The sequence below is a fragment of the Mus caroli genome, unplaced genomic scaffold (genome assembly GCF_978045245.1).
Source record: "Mus caroli unplaced genomic scaffold, Mus_caroli_1 scaffold_1, whole genome shotgun sequence".
Lineage (NCBI taxonomy): Eukaryota > Metazoa > Chordata > Mammalia > Rodentia > Muridae > Mus > Mus caroli.
This window is the reverse complement of record NW_028227256.1, coordinates 133,542,647-133,564,569: the sequence shown is the minus strand read 5'-3', so window position 1 is coordinate 133,564,569 and position 21,923 is coordinate 133,542,647. Positions and strand designations below refer to the sequence as shown.

Here is a 21,923-nt window from a genome sequence, read left to right as displayed (position 1 = left end):
TTGAATTGGGCAGGTTTGAAAATTATTACTTATGTGAATGTTTTGCCTGCTTGCCTGCCTGCCTGCCTGCCTGTCTTTCTGTGTGCCTGGTGCCTTTGATCTCTTGACTAGAGTTACAGGTAGTTTTGAGTTGTCTTATGGGTTCTAGGAATCAAACCTGGGTGCTCTGGGAAAGCCAGTGTTCCTGACTATTGAGCCATGCCTCTATCTCCTGAAGAGTGAAGCCCTTGTCAACATTCCACCTCTAAAGCTGCCCCTCTCTCCTTGGGTACCCATGCTCAAGGGTTGTCACTGCTGTAAGCCATAGCCTAGGGTTTTCCACATTGCCTTTTTATAGGCCGAGGATTCAATTACCTTTACCAGAGCATCGACATTATTGCCTATAAGCCAATCACCGATTTACCTGAAGAGTAAGGTAATCTCAAAGCAGAGTCTCTTCTGAGAAAGGTTCTCAGATCCTAGCCGCGGAATTTTTTAAAAACTTATAAGGGCCAGGCAGTGGTGGCATACACCTTTAATCCCAGTGCTCTGGTGGCAGAGGCAAGTGGATCTCTGTAAATTCTAGGCCAGCCTGGTCTACAGAGCAATCTCTAGGACAGCCAAGGCTGCACAGTGAAACCAAAAAAAAAAAAAAAAAAAAAAAAAGAAAAGAAAGAAAGAAAAGAAAAGAAAAAAAAGAAGACCCCCCCCCAGAAGAAGTCTTTGCTCAATTACTTCTCATTGATGTTTAGCCCTAAAGGACCATTTCTAGCCTAGATTAAGACCAGGTGGGTTTATAGAGGAGAGAGGTATTAGGTGTTGCCTAGTTTGTTTTTACCACAGACCTCTTGGCCAACTGGCTCCTGGACTGTCTTGGGCCTGTCAGTGCTATGTGGTGTTTGGTCTGGTCTACTTAGCCCAGATAACTTTCCAAGTCCGAGGCTTTGTAGACCAGATCTCTTTTGAAGATCCCAGGCTCCCAAGGCTATTGAAGAAAATTCCCAATGATGTAATTTTAAATATAACGAGCCTTAAATTCCAAAAATAGAGGTAAAAAACTCCCTCCTTTCTTTCAGGGCGAGGGTGGAAGACTCCAGCGGTATAGAGAGGGAAGTAGGGATTGCCCTGGCATATTTTCCCCACGAGTAAAGCCCAGGATGGGGGTATTTATTTATTTATTTTTTGAGACAGGGTTTCCCTGTATAGCCCTGGCTGTCCTGGAACTCACTTTGTAGACCAGGCTGGCCTCGAACTCAGAAATCCACCTGCTCTGCCTCCCCAAGGATGGGATATTTATTAGGATACTCTCTTAGGGTATTGAAAATCTGCAGGTTTGCCCCAATCCGGGATTGGCAGCCCGCCCTCTAATGGAAGCGGAGGATGTCCCCACCCCCACCCCCTGCAGCTGCCTACAGTGCTTATTTGAATCAATCAATACAAAGAGAATTTTTTTTTTTAGTTTTTTTTTTTTTTTTTTTTTTTTTAACCAGGGAGGATCACTGGCTTCAAGTTCGTGTTTTGTTTTGCAAAGCTTGGTCTACAAGGTGTGCTGAAGTTTTGTCTTTAGTCCTGCTGAAACCCCGCAGTTCTTTTTAAAACAAAGCGCTCCGGGTGAGGGCGTGGAGCCCAGGAAGGAGTGTGTGTGTGTGTGGGGGGGAGGGCCAAAACCCACCCAGTAGGCAAAACGCATTATTGGCTCAACTGAGTTTTGCAGCTTCACCTGATGGAATGTTCAAGTGGGAGGGGTGGGAAAATTAGGGAAGTCAGAGCTTCAGGACTTGATAAATTCGTTTCTCTTTTTCCTCGGGCTGTCACTTCCCTTCAGGGGAAGAATACTTTAAAACAGTAATCTAGGACTCCCGGGCTTCAGAACGCAGTATCATCAGTTCAATTCAACTAGATACCTAGGACCGGAAAGGTAACTTTACTCAATTCTTCTTCTTTCCTTCCTTCCTGCTTGCTTGCTTTTTTTTTTTTTTTTTTTTAACATCAAAAGAAAAAATGAGAACAGAGGAGGAAGCGTTAAATTTTGTTTACTAAGAAAAATGTTTTCCAAGTTATTTGCTAAATTGGGCGGGTCGCTCCAAGCTTCATCTGTTCAGGTGCGCGGGACAGCAGTGTCTACTTCTGTGCTTCTAGCGCTCAGAAAAACTTGAATTGGTCCTGGATAGTTTGGCTCTTTCCCCCGGCTCAGCTGCAGCCTAGAGTGGGTTACAAACGCAGGGAGAACTGGCGCTTCTTAGGTCAGGTCAAGGGCAGGCTTGTTCTCCGAGAGCGCTCCAGCGAGCGGCGTGGCGCGCAACCTCGGGAAGGGAGAAGACCGGAGGAGAACTTGCAGTTGCATCCTCGTGGGTGGGGAGTGCGAGACCGCCTCAGCTCCAGCCAGCTGGGTGAATGGGGGCGCGCACGGCCCCGGGAACGCCGAGGCTGGATAAAATATGCCAGGCCTGCGCTTCTCGGGCTCATCAAGGCTGCGGGAGCCTCCCCGAGCTATCATCCTTTGTAATTGCAACCGTCAATCAACACTTGAAGACAAAGTCAAAGCCGGGAAGGGCAAACCCGGGAGACTACCCTTGCTGGAAAGGAGGAGGCGCGGGGGAGGGCTGAGGAGGGAGAAGTTTGCTAGAAGTTGGCTGGAGATTTCAAGAGAAATTCGGAGTGCTCGTGGTAGCTAGGGGAAACTTTAAGTCTCCGCCAGAAGTAAGGCTCTGGTGAATTCCTACACGTGCTTCCATAAAGAGGCAGAGTGGCATTTGATAAGAGATCTTCCGCGGAGGATGGGATGTGCGTCCCCGCTCATGGTTGATGCGTTCCGGGGTACGTACTGACCGTTGTTGGCTTCAGCATTTAGAACACATAGGTCCCGTTGCACCCCTTTTCCCCAGCCATTTAGTCCCTCAGCCCTCATCTGAGACTATAGAACCTAGGACCCTCCCAGGTAGAAGGAAGGTGAACACCCTGAGCTGCGTTGCTACTCATTCCTCCCTCCTCCTCCTTGCCGCGCCGCACAGCCCTAGAGGACAGAACAAACATTCTAGGAGACACCTCGACCCGGTCACGGTCACAGAACTGGTCCCCTGCTTCAGTGGGATCGTCTGTCCAACCGAATAAGAGGGTGAAGGACTCCGAGGGGGTGTTGAGTGGTCTAGAGGGCATTGGGAGGGTGCACTCTGAAGGTTCGGAATGAGTTTGGTAGCTTGTTTCCTTCACTCCTCCCTCAGCGTCTGCACCAGGGTCAGAGACTCGCCACTCCCCCAAACTTGAGGAACAACTCCGGGAAAAACGTGAGTGTGCCCTTGAATTTCCAACAAAACCCAGCTCCTCGAATCCCCCTCCCTGCCCCCCCCCCCCCAGCCCGACTGAGATATTGTCAAGAACCTGGAAATCTGAAAAAGGCCGATCTGAGTTACCTTGTCCCACCCTGGAGGTGGGAGTCAGGTTTTTCTAGGAAAAGTGCATCCTCCCTCTCCTCTCCCTTCCCGTGTGTGTGTGTGTGTGTGTGTGTGTGTGTGTGTGTGTGTGTGTGTGTGTGTGTGTGACACTGATTGTCCCTTACAAACTATAGAGACCTTACATAGACCTTGTTGGAATCTTAAACTCAGAGAGATCCTCCTGCTTCTGCCTCCCAAGTGCTGGGATTAAAGGTGACAGGCACTACACCTGGCCAAAAAAAAAAAAAAAGGCAACTTCTCTTGTTTGTTAGATCTCTCTAACCTTTGCCGGCTTCCTTGGCTGCTAGACAGAGGCTCTGCCTAGACTAGATCTTCAAAGCAAGGAAAAGCTACTTAAATGTCAAAGGCCAGATTCATTTAGACCTTGTCTTGGACACCTATTCCCTGTCTTCCCCTCCCTCCTCATCTACTAGGCATTTTCTTGGAAAGTCTACCTGTGGGAAGATAAAGGAAAGCCCCACTTGACCTTTGGCACACACCACTCTGTCTTTGGAAGACAAGCTGGGGGTGGGGGGCAGATGGGGCTGCAAAGCCACTAATCTGACCTAAATAAGTCCTTTCTGGGAGAGAAGCCGGTGCTACCACGAAGTTCACCGCACTGGGTCAGCCTCAGCCTCTGGTCTTGGCCAGCTTTCTAGCCACAGTAAATCACGAGGCTCTTCAACTTTGGAAGCCACCTCTTGAACAAAAAAAAAAAAAAGAAGTGGGTGTGTGTGTGGGGGGGGGGGGGGTAGACCAAGAAGCTAGAGTTCCTGCATCCTTGACTGGTGGGTAGGAAGATGATAAACAAAAGACCACCATGAGTCCTTAGAATTGCAGTGAGTGGAGGTGAATGGAGGTTGTTCGTTCTTAACTCGTTGAAAGAAACTGATTTTTCTCAAGTTTGCGTGAACTCCAAGGCAAAGCAGGCAGTGAGCTATGATGTGAGCCTAGAGACTGGCTCCCTTTCTGAACTATGTAAGAAATGCATTTGTAATTCAAAGTGATGTCTTAAAGAAGGGGCAATACTGAGCATGTATTGACATTGTTACTTGATACTAACGTGAAAACTTGGGTAATGGACACTAATAGAGGCAAATTCAGCCTGCTCCACTGTACAAACTAATTGGTAGCCCCCCCCCAATATTTGTGGCCAAAAGGCGACATGCTTAGGCCACAGCCCTAAAAATGCTGCGAAAGGTGGAAATCAAATATTTTAGATTCTGCATATATATGTTTTACAGCAAAAATATGAACCAGTTTAGAACATCAATATGCATGAGTTGATTGCCATCAATGGATAGTGTACTTCATATAAAAGTGTAAGCAATGATTTGGAATAATTTTATATTCATTAAATACTAGACTGGGCAGTTTTTATGTGATCTCCATGCCATTTACATAGAATAAATTCAGCTCTTTTGAGATTCAAATCCACCCCCTTGTGGGTGGACTCTGATAATTACCCAGTTGCACAGCAGACTGTGGGCATGAAGCTTTGCCTGCATCCAGGAGGCTGGGAAGAATGTTTTTCATCTTGTTGGGATGAGATCTGAAAACTTTAAAGATGAAGCTGGGTTAGTGGCCTAACAGATGGTTCTTTATAACTTAAAAAAAAAAAAAATGCTGTGCCTCGTGGGGGTTGGGTGGGGGTTGGGTGGGGGGTATGGGGCCACCAAAAGGACTCTAGAAGGAAATCAAGGGCCGGATCTTTCTGTCCTATGTCCAAACACAGGTCTTTCTCACTAAAAATTCGACAGTCATTAAGATAATTTTAGACTCAAGTGTTCTTTCCATAAGTAGGGAGGTGGGTTGGTGAGCAGCCTGGGGAAGCAGAAGTGGCTGTCTTTTACTCCAATTACATGCAAAGGGAGAGAAACCTCAGTGACTTCGCTGTCACCCCTGGGTTCTTCAGGGCGCAGCCACTCAGATGTACTTCTCTGATGTCTGCGTTCAGGGAGGACCTTGATAGAAGGACCAACCACCCTCCATTTATGATTTTAACATCCTTTTTTTTTTTCTCTTGGTGTTTTAAGTAGGCCCTTCACTCCACAGGTCTCATTCCCCACACTCACGCAAGGACCACCTACACCCACACTCTCCAGCCCTTCTTGCCCTTCACCTGCTCTTTGAAATGGCCTCTTAGCTCTCAGATCCCTGGCCGCTTCACTTAGACACTGGTCGCTCCTCAAAAGCTGAGAAACCTAGTAGCATTTATATCCCCCACTAGCCCCTCCTGTCTCAAACCAGGGTGGGGTGGAGTAGATTAAGGCGGGGTGAAGAGGTTGGGGCAAGCCCCGAGGCCAGAGCTTCCTTATTGGCTAGTGGCTAGTGTCCGACCTGAGTCCGGAACCTGCGTCCCCATTCACTGTCTTCACCTCTCACCTCCCCCCTGCCCCCACCCCTCCAGCTTACCTCCCCTCTCCAGCGTGTCTTCCCCTCTCCTCCTGACTCTGTCACCCTCGGGGCTGGAAGGGTTGCTCTCCACCCTAGAGGAGTGGGAGGTTGGAACTTCAGAACTCCACACTTGTGATATTAGGAGAGAGGGAGCCGAAGGAGAGATAGGAGAAAGGGGCGGAGAGGAGAGGAGAGGACAGGACAGTAGAGGAGGGGAGAGAAGTAAGGCGAGCGAAGGAGAGAGAGAGAGAGAGAGAGAGAGAGAGAGAGAGAGAGAGAGAGAGAGAGAGAGAGAGAGACCCCTGCCGATCCTGAGCCAGAGGGCTGGTGTCGGAGGGGAAGGAGTCCGGGAGCCGTTCAGCCGCTGCAGCAGTAGCAGCTGGCGGCCGCCTCTGCTGCCCTCCGGAGCGCGGCGCGCACAGATCGCTGTCCGGGGCAGCAGCGCCTTTGCTGTCGCTGCCTCCGCCCTTGCGGAGCGGAACCCGGGCAGCGGAACGCGGTCTTCTTAGTCTAGCTTGGTAGCCCGGATCTCCCGCGCTCAGCTCAGGAACAGCTTTGAAGCTGCCGGACCGGACAGGGTTCCGAGGTCCTGCCCGGCAGCTCCGGCGAGCGGGTGGGTGAGCGGGCACGCTGATCACCCCTTCTCTCTTTCCGCTGGAGTTGAATCTCTGCTGCCCGTGTCCAGGTGCTGGGCTTCCGGACCGACACCGACGCCCCATTCCCGCCCGCAGCCGCCTTGTCATGCTGCCCAAAGTGGAGACGGAAGCTCCCGGACTGGTCCGATCGCATGGGGAACAGGGGCAGATGTCAGAAAACATGCAAGGTAAGGGGGTGCGGTGCGGTGTGGCGCGGCGCTCTGGTTCCTGGCTTTTACACTCTCGGGCTAACCCCGCGGGCTTCAGCCTGCTGCAGCATGGGCACCAGAGCAGTCCAGCTGGCAGTTTGCGGTGCGCGGCGGCTTCGGCCTCCTCTTTAGACGCAAGCATAAAAGTTAATGGCACTTGAACTAGGCGGATGGTGCTTTCTCATCAACGTCTAATTGGCCACTTCTAATTAAGTAGAGAGACTTCAAGCGCAGAGTCAACTGGAGCTGGGGGCAGCTGGAAGCTAAGGGCACCGTGGAACAATCTTTTGAGAAGTGGAATTCCTCTCTGCTCACCAGTTCTAGGTGGTTCGAGCTCTTACGCACATGCTCCCGCGTAGAGGGAAAAGACTGAGTAGAGAAAAATCACAGGAAGGTGATTGGTGTTGTTAGTAGTGTTCGATTACACCAGCACCCTCAAAAGCCTTGCCAGACCCAGCAGTCTTTTAAGGCAACTCGAAACTGCTGGCATAACTAAAAACACCAATCACCCCAACTCTATTTCCGTCCAGTATCACGCCGAATGAGGAGCTGGGGTGCTCAGGGTTAGCTTGTTACCCTTTCAGTCTCAGAGCCGAGAGTATGGATATTCCATTTGTGTCCCTATTCTTGACTGGTAACATCAGAAAAAGACCAAATTTCATCTCCTGTATTTTTTACACTCTAAACTCTTCAGAACTTTATCTTAGCAACGAGCCAAGGTGAAAAAAATGTTAGGAAAAGTTTTTCTATCTTCGCCCCTATCGGAGTTTCTGGATACTGAGGCCAGCCGCCTTGTGATCCCCTAAAGCTTCCTGCCAGCCGTTTTTGTGCGAACTTGAAAGGGTCAGAGAAGTGTTGAGAACAGAGCTCTTGGACTCAATGGTAGGCTGTGCGCTCTGGCTGGGAAACCTAAGATCGCCTTAGGCTCAGGGAAGGGGACAGCAGGCGTGCGGGTGGGGTCAGATATCCTGGGTGATCTCGGGGTCTTTCCAAGTCTTTGGGTAGGGTTGTAGAAGTTCCCTGGCCTCAGTCCTTAGACTAACTTTGTGTGTCTGCTACTGAGGAAGCCTTGTTGGCTTGAAGAGATACACCTGGGATTCCTGATAAGTGCCCCAGGCCTGCTTCCTGAGCTCTGGGCTCTGGCCTCTGGCTCCGCTAAGTTTCCTCCCGGCAGAAGGACCGGCTTTTTGCTACTTCCTGCCCCATGCAGGCATTTAGGGTGGCGGGATCCCGGGCAAAAAAGCGCAGTGGAGCGAAACACGGCGTACTGAGGACTGGAGAGAAATACCCTGGTAACATTTTCTTTGTAAAATTTAGAGAGCCCTTCTTGGCCTCCTGTCCCCCAAGCCAAGACACTAGCTTGCCTTATTGCTGGGGGGCTAGCAGATAGGACCCTTCTTTGCACTGGGCTCTAAAGCAGCGTGGGAAAAAGCCTAGCGCGGCTTTGCGGTAGTTTGCAGCAAGGACAGTGCGCGCCTGCCTGCCCGCTGCCGTTGGGTCCCTTACCAGGGACACATTCATACTTTGATGGGTGCTGGAACCCAGAAAGAAAATTCGTTACTGGATTCTCAGGCAGCGCGAAGCATCCAACTTCAAAGGGATTAACGGAGGACCTAGCTTTTCAAGACCCAGTTGTTCCCTCACTTTTCCCAGGGGCGTAGGGATTTCCAAACCATGGTGGATTTGATTCTCTGAACTCTTAATTTAGGTGCCCCAGGTGCCCTGTGGGTAAAAACAAAACAAAACAAAACAAAAATGATTCTCAGGGCTCCCAGATGCACCTCTCCCCACTTAGACTCCGAATTTTACCGGAAGATGGGCTTCTGTCTTTCCTTCTATATGGCATCTCTGAGAAGGGCACGGAGAATGTAAGTGATTTGCCAATCTGATACTGTTAAATGTGAAGTTAGAGATTACTTTTGGGGAGAGACCGGGAGACCGAAGAGAACACACAACTAGTAAAGTACAGCCCCGCTCAGCCCAGAAACATACCTGGAAACTGAAGTCAAGAGTCTTCAGAGTTCCGTAAACAAACTCCCCTAACCCCAAGCTTTGCTTTTCCCAAACCCTCAGGTCCTGATTCTTTAGAGTGTCTCAGCTTCTCTCTAATAGTTGGGGTACCAGCTGGCTTCGCAGGAGAGAGGTGCCGCTCAGCATCCCTTATTTCTGAGTTACTGAGCCCCAGGAATGCCTTTCTTTGCTGGTGCCTCTACCCGAGATCTTTGCAAACTGTTGCTCTCTCGGACCAACTTACGCTACAGCCCAGGGCTCTGTGTCGGGGAACAGACAGAAATAAATGAACTTCATTTTAAAAGAATAAAGATATCACCTGGTGATAAAGAGGCATAGTACTTTGGCTCTGGGGTAGGGGCAGTTTTCTCCATTTTTCTTTTTAGTAAACAAATCTGAGGAAACTTCTGCCAGGCTGTGGGTACCCCTCCCCCGCCCCGCCCCTCGCAATGCCACTGATTAACTTAAAGCAAACTCTCTTTGGAGTTTGTGCGTCTTTGGGTAGCAAAGGGTTGAGCAAGGGGGCCGGAGCCGGGTGCACAAAGGGTTTAAAGAGGGTGCGGGGAGCACCGGTAGTGGCTTGGTTGTACAGATCTGCCCCTTGCTTGCCTGGATGCTGGCCCATCCCTGCTCTGCCTCCTGAAGTGGGTTCTCAGTTTCATCTGGTAGTGCCTAGGGGTCTGTGGGCCACTAACCTTTCTGTGCACAGTTTATCTTTTTGGCTGCAAAGACTAGGGCGCTAGTGTCCCTAGTCATAGGGAGTCAGGATACGATGGTCTGATTTTTGTTCCTCCAGGCAATCTCGGAGGTGTTTATACTTTGCAAGGCTTCTCCTTATTGAAGCTTGTGAAGCTCATTACAAACAAAGCTCTAGAACTCTGCTAAACCCTCCTGTTTCTTTTCCTCGCCTGTTTCTGCCCCGCTTCCGGGTGTCCTCTCCTCTTCCTTGTTTTTATTTTCACAGGGCATTTTCAAACGTGAGGAGATGAAAGTGGTCAGAACAGACCTACAGTCAATGCGGAACTGAATGTTTTGATTACTCTAACAGACTTGAACCCTGAGAGCCACAGGCTGTTGTTAAAGTTGCTTCTGAGAAGCAGGTTTCTGCAGCTTCATTGCTCTGCAAAAGCGGCAATGTGCAAATTAGCATTGCTAAGCCTAGCAAAGGGAGGTGTACTTACAGCAAGCCACTACAGGAGTGTGCCGGTCCCTTACAGCCTCCTGATTTTGCTCCATTCATTAGGCAAAGGCGACGTTTGGGAACTGTAGAGAGAGGTTTAAAGGACATTTGAGGTTGTTAACATTTGTATGGTTCATGTTTCCTTTCTGATCTGTTGGTTTTTGGTTAACAGTGGTCACTTTAAAATGTTAACCAAAAAAAAAAAGTTGGAATTGTTGTTAAACTGAAAAATAATAAAGCACATGTTTATTGATGCACAAAGATGTTCTCCTTTGCATGTTTAAAAGTACTCCTCTTCAATTCCACTTGAGTAAACATTATTTTATATTTTATCTGATACCTGGCCACCAACCACATCAGCAATGCTTTTCAGTGCAGCAGCATTAAAACCTATATTGGGAAATTAATAGGGCATGTGTTCATGTTTCTCTTCTTTTTGTTTCAGTGTCTCAATTTAAAATGGTGAATTACTCCTATGATGAAGATCTGGAAGAGCTATGTCCTGTGTGTGGCGATAAAGTGTCTGGGTACCATTACGGTCTCCTCACGTGCGAAAGCTGCAAGGTTTGCCTTTTCTGTGCTACCTAAAAAGATAGAACGGTTCGACCAAACCCATGCAAACTCTTCAAAGCTAAACCTGTTTGTTTCTTTCTTTTTTCGACTGGAAAGTGTGGGGTGGGGTGGGAGTGGGGGAAGTGTCACAGGGAGGCGAGGACTTACAGTATGTCTGATTTAGTTCCAAAGGCAGGTGCCTGTGCTCTAGAAAACTGTCAGACTGCTGGCTTTAAAGTAGTTTATTGCGGTGCAGTGCTGTATCTATAGGAGGACGTTATTTCTAACAGTCCTAAATATTGATTTTGCTTGACTTATATATATTTAAAGCATCCTTGTTAAAAGGAAACAGGACAGAGTACAACCCAAGTGCATTTTAATTTGAGAGGAATCTGTGCTGCAAGTTGGAACATTTTTCTTTAGTCCAGAAGACATGAAGGTCTGAATTCTCAACTGCATGATTTCATCCTGATGGATTCTGAAAAGAATTTTAAAAGATTTTTTTTGAATCAAGGTATCAAGAAACCAGATTTTAGTTTCTAATTGAACAATTTTTATTAGTGTATCATATGACTTATTTAAATGCAGGAGGAATTTGAGTATGTTCAATGTCTTTTATTGTTAATCTTGTCAAGACCATAAGCATTTGTCAGAGGTTTTTTTTTTGTTTGTTTGTTTTTTGTTTTTTTTAAATAGTCCCCATGAATTCAATTTCCTCTAATCTTTCCCCAACATCTTCTTTAAAGTAGAGACTCAATGCATTTATTTAAACCTTTGCTAGGAAATCCCGCTTTGTTTTCCAGTGTGCTTGCTCAAATAAGCAAGGATACCATCTTAGTAGAGAGCAGAGGAGTTACTCATTCAAAAGCCATATACCAGGCCTGATCAGCCCCTTAAGTGTAAACAGGCACAGGCTACGCTGCAATCCAGCTTCGTGGCTTATGCTCACACACACATCCCTGCCTATGTGCATGTCTTTTCCATTAGTTGGACTTTTAAAACACAGCTCCCACCCTTGAATGGGTTCCAGTGGCGTTAGGAACATTTCCCCATTTTGTTCTTGAAGTCCTTTTCCTTTTAACTGTCAAGTGTTGACATTTGTAAAAGATCTGAGGTACTTGCTATTCAGCTCTTACAATGGTTTGTGACTGAAATTGTATGAGACTACCTAAAAACAATGGCAGGGTTCTTCTGTGAGTTACCTCTGCTTGGAACATGGATGTTAATAGGAAACCAGATTTAAGAAGAAAAAAAAAATTGGTCAATATAGAGTGTATTTTTTTTTTCTGACTGTTGGAAGGAAATGGTACAAAATTGATGTAATTCTTCAGGAATATGATTCTGAGGCCAGAAAAGTCTTCACTGAGGCCTGGCACTGATGCTGAGGGTTGGTGTTGCTGAAATGTGAAATTAAACCTTAGGACCACATAAGGGCTCAGGGGGCACAGTAAAAAGACCTACTGGTGATTGCCTTAGAGTACAACAAAAGAAGAAAAGCGAGGTAGACTCTACATCTCACCATTTTCTCTGTCTTACAGGGTTTTTTTAAGCGAACTGTCCAAAACCAAAAAAGGTACACGTGCATAGAGAACCAGAATTGCCAAATTGACAAAACACAGAGAAAACGATGTCCCTACTGTCGATTCAAAAAATGTATCGATGTTGGAATGAAGCTGGAAGGTGAGAGAGTCTGCCAGGGTCCTCTGGGATGTGGACTTTAAACCCTGTGTGGACAGGGAGACACTGTTTCTCTGGCCCTTTAACACTGTTGACAGAGATAGAGAGGATTTTTACTTTCCTCTGTAGAATTGCCTGCCATTTAAACATGTTAACATCTACCAGGGGAAAGAAAGAGAAGCAGGAAAATTGTCCCACTCCCCATCTCTTTAGTTTGGGGTGCCATACACTTAATATTGAAAAGATCAACAGAACTAAAACAGCTCTACTGAGAACAAATCAAATTCATTTGCAAAAATTTGAAAAATGAAATGAAATCACCCCATCACCCTTAAATTTTTTTTTTTTTTAAATCAGGATGCCCTAGAATTGGCATGGTTGTACCATTGTTTTACCATTGTTTTATTTATACAATTCGTGGTTCTTGAGAAAACTTAGTTTTTTCATTGTGAAAAGGGATTTCTTGTTCAGAATTTCAGGTTTCAATAGCGTAAAAAAGTATACATCTATTATACATCTATATTTTTTTTAAGAAAAAGGTAATAACAATCTATACAATAATAACTAAGAAGCAGAAAGCATGCCAAGCTATGGGTTCTCGATCAATAGTGATGGCGAACGGGCCTTCAAAAGTCCGGCAGTTGAGAGTGACTCCGGCAGTTGAGAATGCCGAAGAATGCTGCGGGGTTCAGCTTGGCAGCCAGCGAAGTTAATATGTGACTGCTGTAAATAATTTGTACTTCATGACTGTTATGGTGTGCTGCTATTTTCCAGCCTCTGACCTGCTGGCCTTCCACAGATTAAACAGACTGCAAATAACACAATATGGCGGGGTACCCAGCACCATGCTAGAGTGTACTTCATTTGATGAAGGAAATGCAAGCTACTTTTTTATTTGGAGGTTTTCTGCTGTGTAGAACTCATTCTTGGGAGAGTTATGGGGGAAAAAAAGTAAAGAATTTGTGCTTTTGCGTAAATCTACCAAATTGCTAACAAGTTTTTTTTTTTTTTTTTCCAAATAGAAGTGGCCACTTTGGTCAGCCTAAGGACCTCTTTTAAGGGGAGGTTGAGAAAGGAAGTAATTTGATGTCTATTAATTTTATTATCAGTCCCTTTAGTTGCCAAATAGTGGCAGATGCTAACTATAAGAGGAGTTTTAATATTGCAGAAGATGTGGTTTCGTGCAATATGTCATTTGATTTTTTTTTTTAATGAAAGAAAAAAGATTGTGTTTTTTTTTAACCTCAGCATTATGCTAATTGTGTGTGAGTGGCCCATAGCTCTACTCATACTTTAACAGTGGTCATGGAACACTGGAATATTTGATGAATTATCTAAATTAAAAACCTGATGATCTAGTGTTAAATTTTGGATGCTTAGAATGTATAGTGTACATTTTTAATGTGAAAATTAATCCTAAGATTAAAAAGCTCAAAAAAACTTGACCTCCAGCAATCTCGGAGTACCAAGTTGTCAGAGGTTGCTGGCTTCTGTCTACCATTGGCCGCCCTTCTGACTTAACTTACTAGGCTTGACCCTGATTCCACACTACTGTGGCACAGAAGAGCCTCTGGACAACTTAGGAAAGGACTTTGTTTTAACTGTGTCTACTCCCACTTCAATTCAATGCATGGCTAGTGCTTTTCTGATGTGTACTCACAAAGTACAGGTGAGAAGGGGTTTTTCAAGAAGAGCCAGCACCTAACCTTTTTAATGGAGTAGCCCCAGATAACTAGGATTGAGGAAGATGTTGTAAGAAAAAGCAGAAATGGGCTTGATTCTCCTTTTTCTTAAAAAAAAAAAAGGAAGGAAGGACCCTCGTGCGAATACACACATGCAGATACACAGTATATACCATGTTTTCCATGAGAATCCTGACAAGAGTATGGATACTAGAAGCTGGCACACCCAGAAAGAAAATCTCTCTCACACACCCCCAAATATTAAATATCTGTTGTGAAATGTCTCTAGTCCACACAGGGCTAATGCTTTCTTGGGTACCCAAAATATGTTTTTGATTAACAACCCCCTTGAAGGAAAGAATTCATAAGGAAGACATTTGTCTTCTTGGAATATCTGTGGACTATCACAGTAAAATGCACACACACACACACACACACACACACACACACTTCAATTGTCAACATTTTCCATTTCCTCAAGATCTTTCAGAGCACTACTGACTCCCTTACATATTCTATGTCCCTCCTCTTTCTTATCAGCCGTAAGAGCCGACCGTATGCGAGGGGGCAGAAATAAGTTTGGGCCAATGTACAAGAGAGACAGGGCTTTGAAGCAGCAGAAGAAAGCCCTCATTCGAGCCAATGGACTTAAGCTGGAAGCCATGTCTCAGGTGATCCAAGCAATGCCCCCAGACCTGACCTCTGCAATTCAGAACATTCATTCTGCCTCGAAAGGCCTACCTCTGAGCCATGTAGCCTTGCCTCCGACAGACTATGACAGAAGTCCCTTTGTCACATCTCCTATTAGCATGACAATGCCAACTCACAGCAGCCTGCATGGTTACCAACCCTATGGTCACTTTCCTAGTCGGGCCATCAAGTCTGAGTACCCAGACCCCTACTCCAGCTCACCCGAGTCGATGATGGGTTACTCCTACATGGATGGTTACCAGACAAACTCCCCTGCCAGCATCCCACACCTGATACTGGAACTTTTGAAGTGTGAACCAGATGAGCCTCAAGTTCAAGCGAAGATCATGGCTTACCTCCAGCAAGAGCAGAGTAACCGAAACAGGCAGGAAAAGCTGAGCGCATTTGGGCTTTTGTGCAAAATGGCGGACCAGACCCTGTTCTCCATTGTTGAGTGGGCCAGGAGTAGTATCTTCTTCAGGGAACTGAAGGTATGTCCTACCCTGACCAACCCTCCTCTCAAGCAAAGTCTGGCTAGTTTTTTGGCTGTTCTTGGTACTTGAGAATAGCTTTTCCTTTTGTTTGTATGAGTTAAGAAGAAATGGGTGTTGTTTGTATGAGTTAAGGAAGAAATGGGTGTTGTTTGTATGAGTTAAAGAAGAAATGGGTGTGTGACCATCCCTGTAGGGTTATTACAGCTTGATTTGGTAGCTGTGTAGCTCCTAATTGGGAGATGGTGTTTAACATGCCATTAAGTATTGTTTTGTTCATAATACAACACATTGATCCCTTTTAACTCAGAGGTGGTTTGAAAGAAAGGTTGCATCAAACAACTCTTAAACTATTTATAAAGTGACCAAGTCAGAAAACAAACCATATTCATGGAGTCTTGAAGGTTTCTTTTCAAAGGACCGAACCAGTATTTAACTGTCCAGGTCCAAGACTGTGCAAATGGTACCACTGGCTAGAAGTATCAACTAGGCGTTTACTGTTGGTTTGCCCTGACGTTAGGGTGGTAAACCATTGTTTTCTGAGCAAATTGAAATAGGTTGCTCACTGCTACTGTAGGCCAATGGTGAGTGCTTGTCTCCTGGGTCCCTCTCATGCCTGTGGTTTAAGTAAATGGATTGGTACATTGTAAATACAGCACTTGTTTGCATAAGGATCTATGTTTAACTACGTAATTATTTTATTTCCTGAAACTTAAGACCAAATTAATACAGGAAAGTTATTTAGGAGTTTGGATTCTGAGCGAAGACCGAGCCACGTTTGGTGACTAGTCATTCTATTCCTGATTTAAACAAACCCTGAACTTGACTTCTAAGCCTTTTTATTATAAAAATCAATGTTAGGCTTTTGCTGTTGTAGTGGGAGAGGTGACAATACGTATCTGTGGCTTCTGCTAATTTAGTGTGCTTAACATTAAAATGTGCTGTACACACAGAGAGAGTAAAGAAGCAGTGTGTAAAGGGAAAATAATATTTTGCACAGAAGTCTTACAGCAACAGTATGTGTATAGAATTACCTGACTGGGTCTAAAGAGGTCAAAATTACCTGATTGGAGTTAAAAAGAGGCCAGTAAAATGCTACCAGCATGCAGTTAGGATGCATCCTGCTGGTTATTCTCCTGGCCTTTATTGCTACATAGAAATGTGGCTGATGCTGAAGACCAGGCTGCAGAGGCCAAGCAGAATGCATTGAGTTTAAGACCAGGCTACTTTCCGAGTAAGTAGAGAACCAATCTATGATAGAGCATTCATTCTTTAAAAAAACGGAACCCAAACACTCTTAATATTCTGGGTGCTTTTACATTTATAGCCACGGCCCGAAGAGGACACATCGGGTCTTTAAAAATGAAAGCCTTTTTAGCTGTTATTGAAAGCTGAAGTGATGGATAAATGGGCAGCCAGGTGGACTGTAGCTGGGTGATGTCTTCTTGGCTTGTAGCTGCGTCTGCCACAGGCTAGGGCCAGCTTTGCCAAGTCTTGCTGTTCTCATCTGTATGTAAAACTTTGCATGTGCTACGGAGGGGGCAGAAGAGGGTGATGCTTATGTTGAGGTCATGAGGACATGCAGAAGTGATGCAGTCTGACGTACTGCAGGCACAGGAATATTTTCTTTAAATTATTTTAGTTGTCTTTATGCAACAGTCTTGTATTCAGTCTTATATTATTCTCTTAGTTTGGCACCAGGAAACAGTGTTAACCAAGTGTTAGATGGTTGGTCTGACTGGATTGTAATGAACAGTCAAAGCTACACTTAAAGTAGCCAAGGAACAAGTGAGTTGTATAAGATGAATATTAAATTGAATGAGATAAAGATATTTTCCCCTAAAGTTTCTAATGAGATGGATTTGTCTATAATTCCTTAAAAAACAAAGCAAAGCAAAACAAAACAAAACAAAACAAAACAAAACAAAACAAAACAAAACAAAACAAAACAAAACATCTGGTGTGGAGGCATATGCTTGCAATCCTAACACTCAGAAGGTTAAGAAAAGAGGCTTGGTCTGAGTTCAAGGCCAGCCAGTTTACACCAAGTTCTAGGCTAGCCTGGGTTACAGAATGAGACCCTGTCTCAAAAATAAAACAACAACAACAACAACAACAAAACCAAATTTCTGTTAGGAAGACAGCTGAAGAGATAGGTTTTAAAAATCATCAATGAAACAATGGTTGCTTATATGCACACACACAGAAAAAAATGTTACAAGGTATATGAATGCTCTAGTCACAGCTTAGACTTCAAGAGGGCTGAGAAAACAGTTTTTGTATGTCTTTCCCTTTCAGCTAAGTTCTGGAGTACAAGTCTTTCCAATGGCCTGGGCTTACATGTGCCTGAAACGCCCATGTCTTGGTTTGCAATGGCATTGACTTCCTTACCTTGTTGTTTAATATATGGTTGGCAGACTGTCATCCAAGAAAAGAAATTGAAAAGTAAGAACTGAAGACTACCAGGGTACCTAGGAGGGGTGGGGAGTTCTCCCAGGGGACACACAGCTTGGACCATTCGCCTAAGGCTTCTTCAAGAACCAACAGTAGAGCAGCTTCAGGATTGCTTAAGCATTGCTGTGAAAGGAGACTTTCTTTTCTGCTTATGTGTAAATTTACTTTGTCAAAAAACAGAGCAAGTCCTCTGAAATCAGCACAAGACATAGTTTGTAAGAATATAGTTTGTAAAGCTAAAAGCATGACTCACGAGTAGGACATACTCTTCACATTGGGGCATGGTGTGCCAAACATATCTCATAGATTCTCATGCACACACACACACCACACACACCACAAACACACACACATACACATCACACACACACCCACAAACACACACATCACACACACCACAGACACATATACACCACACACACACACACATACACACAATATACACACACACCACACATACCACACACACCACACACACCACACACACATACACACCACACACACATACACATCACACACACATACACACCACACACACACACATACACACCATACACACATACATATCACGTATAAGCACATCTACATTCATACAAGTACACACACCATAGACATCTCATACATTCACACACACATACACACCACACACACACACACAGACACCACATATACACACATCTATATTTACACAAGCACACACCACATAGACATCTCATACATTCACACACATACCACACACACACACCTCATACATTCGAACGCACAGCCTTAAAGCCAGGTTTCCCACGATTGTCGGTGACCTACATTTATTTAATAGATTTGCTCTAGGACTTTATTCTGCTTCAGTCTCATCTATTTAGCACTTTGTTTTGCTTTTGATTCTGGTCATGACCCACTAAGTTGATTTTGTGACCCACTAATCACACATGACCTGCAGTTCAAGAAGTATTGCTGGGGGGAAGGTTCTGTGGTCTATCCACTTGGCTGTCACCTACCTGTCACCGCTCACTGCCTCTTCTGGCTTGGGCTAGAAGACATGCCTAACCCTGCAGTCTTCATTCCTTTTGTTGAAGTTGTGACTTTTAAGTCTCACTTGGGAAGAAGAGTGGTCACCTTTAAACGCTTGTCATGTTCTTGTTAGTGTCACAGCAAATTGCCCATCAAGTGATATATTTAGGGGACAGAAAGCTCCTGGAAGAGAATAGGATAATAAGGCAATTATGCAAACAACCCCTTGATCATACCAAGGGACAAGTTACACTTCCTCCCACCTCAAAAGGAGAGAACACACATTTTCTTTACTAGTTACGGGACTAGAAGGGCCTGTGGGCAGTTTTGATGTTGCTTCATATCTGTGAAAAGGAAATCTCAAAGCATCCGTGTTGAGATCAAGAGTTGAGTTATAGAAAACACAATTGGAAGGCGAAAGGCGAAGGCGGGGGAGGTCACACACCATACCCCAGCTGGTTTGTTTCTCGTTCTTATAAACAACTTTGGCCTCAGTCCTAACCAACAGCATCTAAATAGAAAAATTAATATTCTGCCACCTGTCATTTTTGAAGAAAGCACAAATGCAGCCCATGGCTCCCGTTGCCTAGCTAGATCTTGTCTAGCAAGATTTTGCCTAGGTTTTCAGAGCCACGGAAGAGTCACGGGATACCCACCACCTCCCTCTTCTCTTTTCTAATGTGTGAGTGGTTGTGTGCATGTGTGTATTTGCATGTGTGCAAATGCATGTTCACATGTCTCTCTCTCTCTCTCTGTGTGTGTGTGTGTGTGTGTGTGTGTGTGTGTTAGCCAGTGTGTCTGCAGTCCTGTGTTTCCTTCCATGCCTCTCCAACTTAAATAACCAGGCAGGGCCAGCCAGCTTGCTCCAGAGTTTTCTCTCTCTGCCTCCTGCACTGCACTGCAGGCTGGCTGTCTTACCCACTCAGCTTTTTACATGAGTTCTGGGGGATCAGAAGCAGCGCACACATCTTCATCTCTGGGAAGTCTCTCTAGACTCTTTTCATATGCAGGAAGGGAGGCAGAAGAGTGCGGTTTGCCCCCAGTGAAGGCAGAGCTGAGGTGCAGAGTCAGGGTCTGAGAAGTACACTTAATGTGCATCTCTCCTCAGTATGCATGCACCCACACCATGCAGAGAGACAGACAGACACACAGACAGACCACTGACACAGGCACACAGGCACCATGACCTTTGACTCCCAGAGCACAGACCTTTGCCAGTAAAGCTACAGCGGATCTCTAAAGTTCTCAGAAGTCCATCACCACCGCCATTAAATCACTAATAATCAGCAAGACAGGTTTTCCCTGAGCCCAGACGACCCCGGGGAGGGACTGACTCACTGTAGAAAGCCTCAATAATTCTTTTCAGCCACTGGGGAACCATTTCATGGAGATCTACTGGCTAGTGCTTCTGGGCCTTGCAAAGACTCAGTAAGCACTCAACTCCACGGCACTCAGACCCTGTGAATCCACGTGTCCACGCCTAGGCAGATGGCCAGATCTGATTCTGTTCTGTCCTCTCAGCTTGGGGGTGAGGTGTGTGCAGTGTGTGTTCCTTCTCCCAGAGAAGATGGGCAGAAATAGAAAAGGATTAGAACCTAGCTCACATCTCAGCTGTAGATATGAGACATAACCTTGTGAACTATGCTTAGGGCGACATCCCCATCCTGTTATCTGTCCTCCTGAGGGAAGGAAGATGCTCCACTTCCTCTGTTACCCACATCACCTGTGACTTGAATATCCATCTTATAAACATGAGTACAGTGAGAAAATAATTCCCACTTGTTAAGCAACTAACGAATCTGGAGTATCTATTTGATCTTTTAATGAGACCAGATGTCCTCGGAGGATTCTGGGAATGGATATAGAAGAACTTCCCCTCCATGAATGATTCGGATACATAGAGGAAGAAAAAAGTCTAAATTAATCCTGACTGAAACTCGTAACTAGCATTTCTGTGGAAAATAGGTCTCAGAGACTTGGGGAGTTTGTGTCAAAGGAATTCAGTCATGTCCAAGGCAGGTTTTTAGTGTGGTTTGCTCTAAATCAAAACAGCAAAGGCTGGGGCTATGATTTCTTTTCTTTTTTTTTTTTTCTGATCCATTACAGAATTTCTAAGCAGGGTTACATTTACTTTTAACATTTATTCCCCAGTACCCCTTTTATTGAGGTGGGTGTGGGTGTGGGGGTCTTACTATGTAGCCCTAGCTGGCCTTGAGCTCTCTGTAGATCCGGCCAGCCTCAGCCTCACCGAGATTCACCTGCCTCCACCTATGCCTTTCAGGTGCAGAGATGACCACTGTATGCCCCCAGGCCAGACTACTAGACTATCACAGTTCATAGTTCAATTTTCCTAACCAATACACTTGTATTGGAGCTGACCCAGTTTTAGAAACATTTTTTAAAAGATTCATTAATTTAAATTAAATTATGTATATTCGTGTGTGTGTGTGGGGGGGGGTCATTTGAATCCAGTTGCACTCGGGCCAGAAGGGGTTTAGAGGTGGAGCTGTGAACCACCTGAGAGAAGTGCTGTGTCCTCTGTAAGAGTGTGAAGTGCTCTCAACCAGGGAGCCATCTCTCCATCCCTAATTCTATATGAAGGTTAGTTCTCTCTGATTCTCCCTGTCCCCCTCCTGTGTGTGCATGCATGCATGCGTGGTGTGCATACGTGTGTTGGGGAGAATGGATGGATGGATGGATACATACAAGCCTGCCTAGCGTCTTCCCATTCCACCTCCCACTTGGCTTCCTGCCTCTGCCTGGCGGAGTCAGGAATGGTACAGTCCCTACTGGAAAGCATCCAGGTTCCAGGACCTTAGGCACACAGCTCACCTACCTATCTTTGTTTTCACTTCTGGGTGCTGCACAGTCATTCTGAGAAAGAGATTAATAAGGTGGCAAAACAAAAGCCAATAAAATAAATACATTATATCTAGATTCACAAGGGCAGGGCAATCTCCGAGGCAGAGGGAGACTGGTTTCCTTCACTAAAGTTGGATAGGGATATTTTCTTCATCTTTGTAAAGCCTGGATCCTGCCTTTCAGATCCATCCTTTTTGGTTTTCAGGTTCCAGGATGATCTGAGACAAGCCTGTGAGGGCAGGAGGTGTGAATGCCTGTGTTCGCTTCTCACTGTAGACCGGAGGGGTCAGCTCACTATGTGTTGTGGAGAGTTTGTGTTCTTGTTCGTTGATTGGTGGGACAACTGAACATGCCCATCTGGCAGTGGTGAGGGATAGTCTTCATTTCATGTGTGTGCATATTTCTGAATCTTTAAAGTTACTTTATTTGTGTGTGTGCATGCATAGCAACTTTCAAGAGTCAGTTCCACTTCTATCACGCGGGCCCACACTATTCTGGTTAGGCTGTTTTGATGACAGGTACCAGTTACCTGTTGAGCCATCTCTCCAGCCTCTCCATCTGTGTTCTTCAGGGAGGCCATGGCAGTGCCACAGGCTGGTGCGCATCTATAATCTCAGCACTAAGGAGTCGGAGGCAGGAGGATTGTGAGTTCTAGGCCCTCTGGCT

The 21,923-nt window shown here is 45.5% G+C and overlaps 1 protein-coding gene and 1 long non-coding RNA gene across 6 annotated transcripts in view; one reads left to right on the top strand and one right to left on the bottom strand.

The window, feature by feature from the left end:
• Nr5a2 (nuclear receptor subfamily 5 group A member 2) overlaps window positions 1–21,923 on the top strand; it is a 124,693-nt gene that overhangs the window by 12,359 nt on the left and 90,411 nt on the right. Inside the window, exons 3-8 of one of the 5 annotated variants that reach the window (XM_021155849.3) lie at window positions 1,805–1,897; window positions 3,201–3,263; window positions 6,493–6,630; window positions 10,287–10,405; window positions 11,932–12,073; window positions 14,293–14,933. In XM_021155849.3, coding sequence (XP_021011508.2) covers window positions 6,549–6,630; window positions 10,287–10,405; window positions 11,932–12,073; window positions 14,293–14,933 — 984 coding nt within the window. In that variant the 5' untranslated portion in view covers window positions 1,805–1,897; window positions 3,201–3,263; window positions 6,493–6,548. Of the gene's footprint in view, window positions 1–1,804; window positions 1,898–3,200; window positions 3,264–5,862; window positions 5,915–6,492; window positions 6,631–9,140; window positions 9,306–10,286; window positions 10,406–11,931; window positions 12,074–14,292; window positions 14,934–21,923 lie in introns of those variants that run through there. The other 4 variants (XM_021155832.3, XM_021155864.3, XM_021155841.3 and 1 more) reach the window with 4 other exon arrangements.
• Window positions 1,996–9,109, bottom strand: LOC110289591 (uncharacterized). The gene is made up of 4 exons (XR_015047847.1): window positions 8,644–9,109; window positions 5,826–7,020; window positions 4,877–4,969; window positions 1,996–2,180 (listed from the first exon to the last, which is right to left on the bottom strand). It is a non-coding gene; the product is annotated as an uncharacterized LOC110289591 (long non-coding RNA).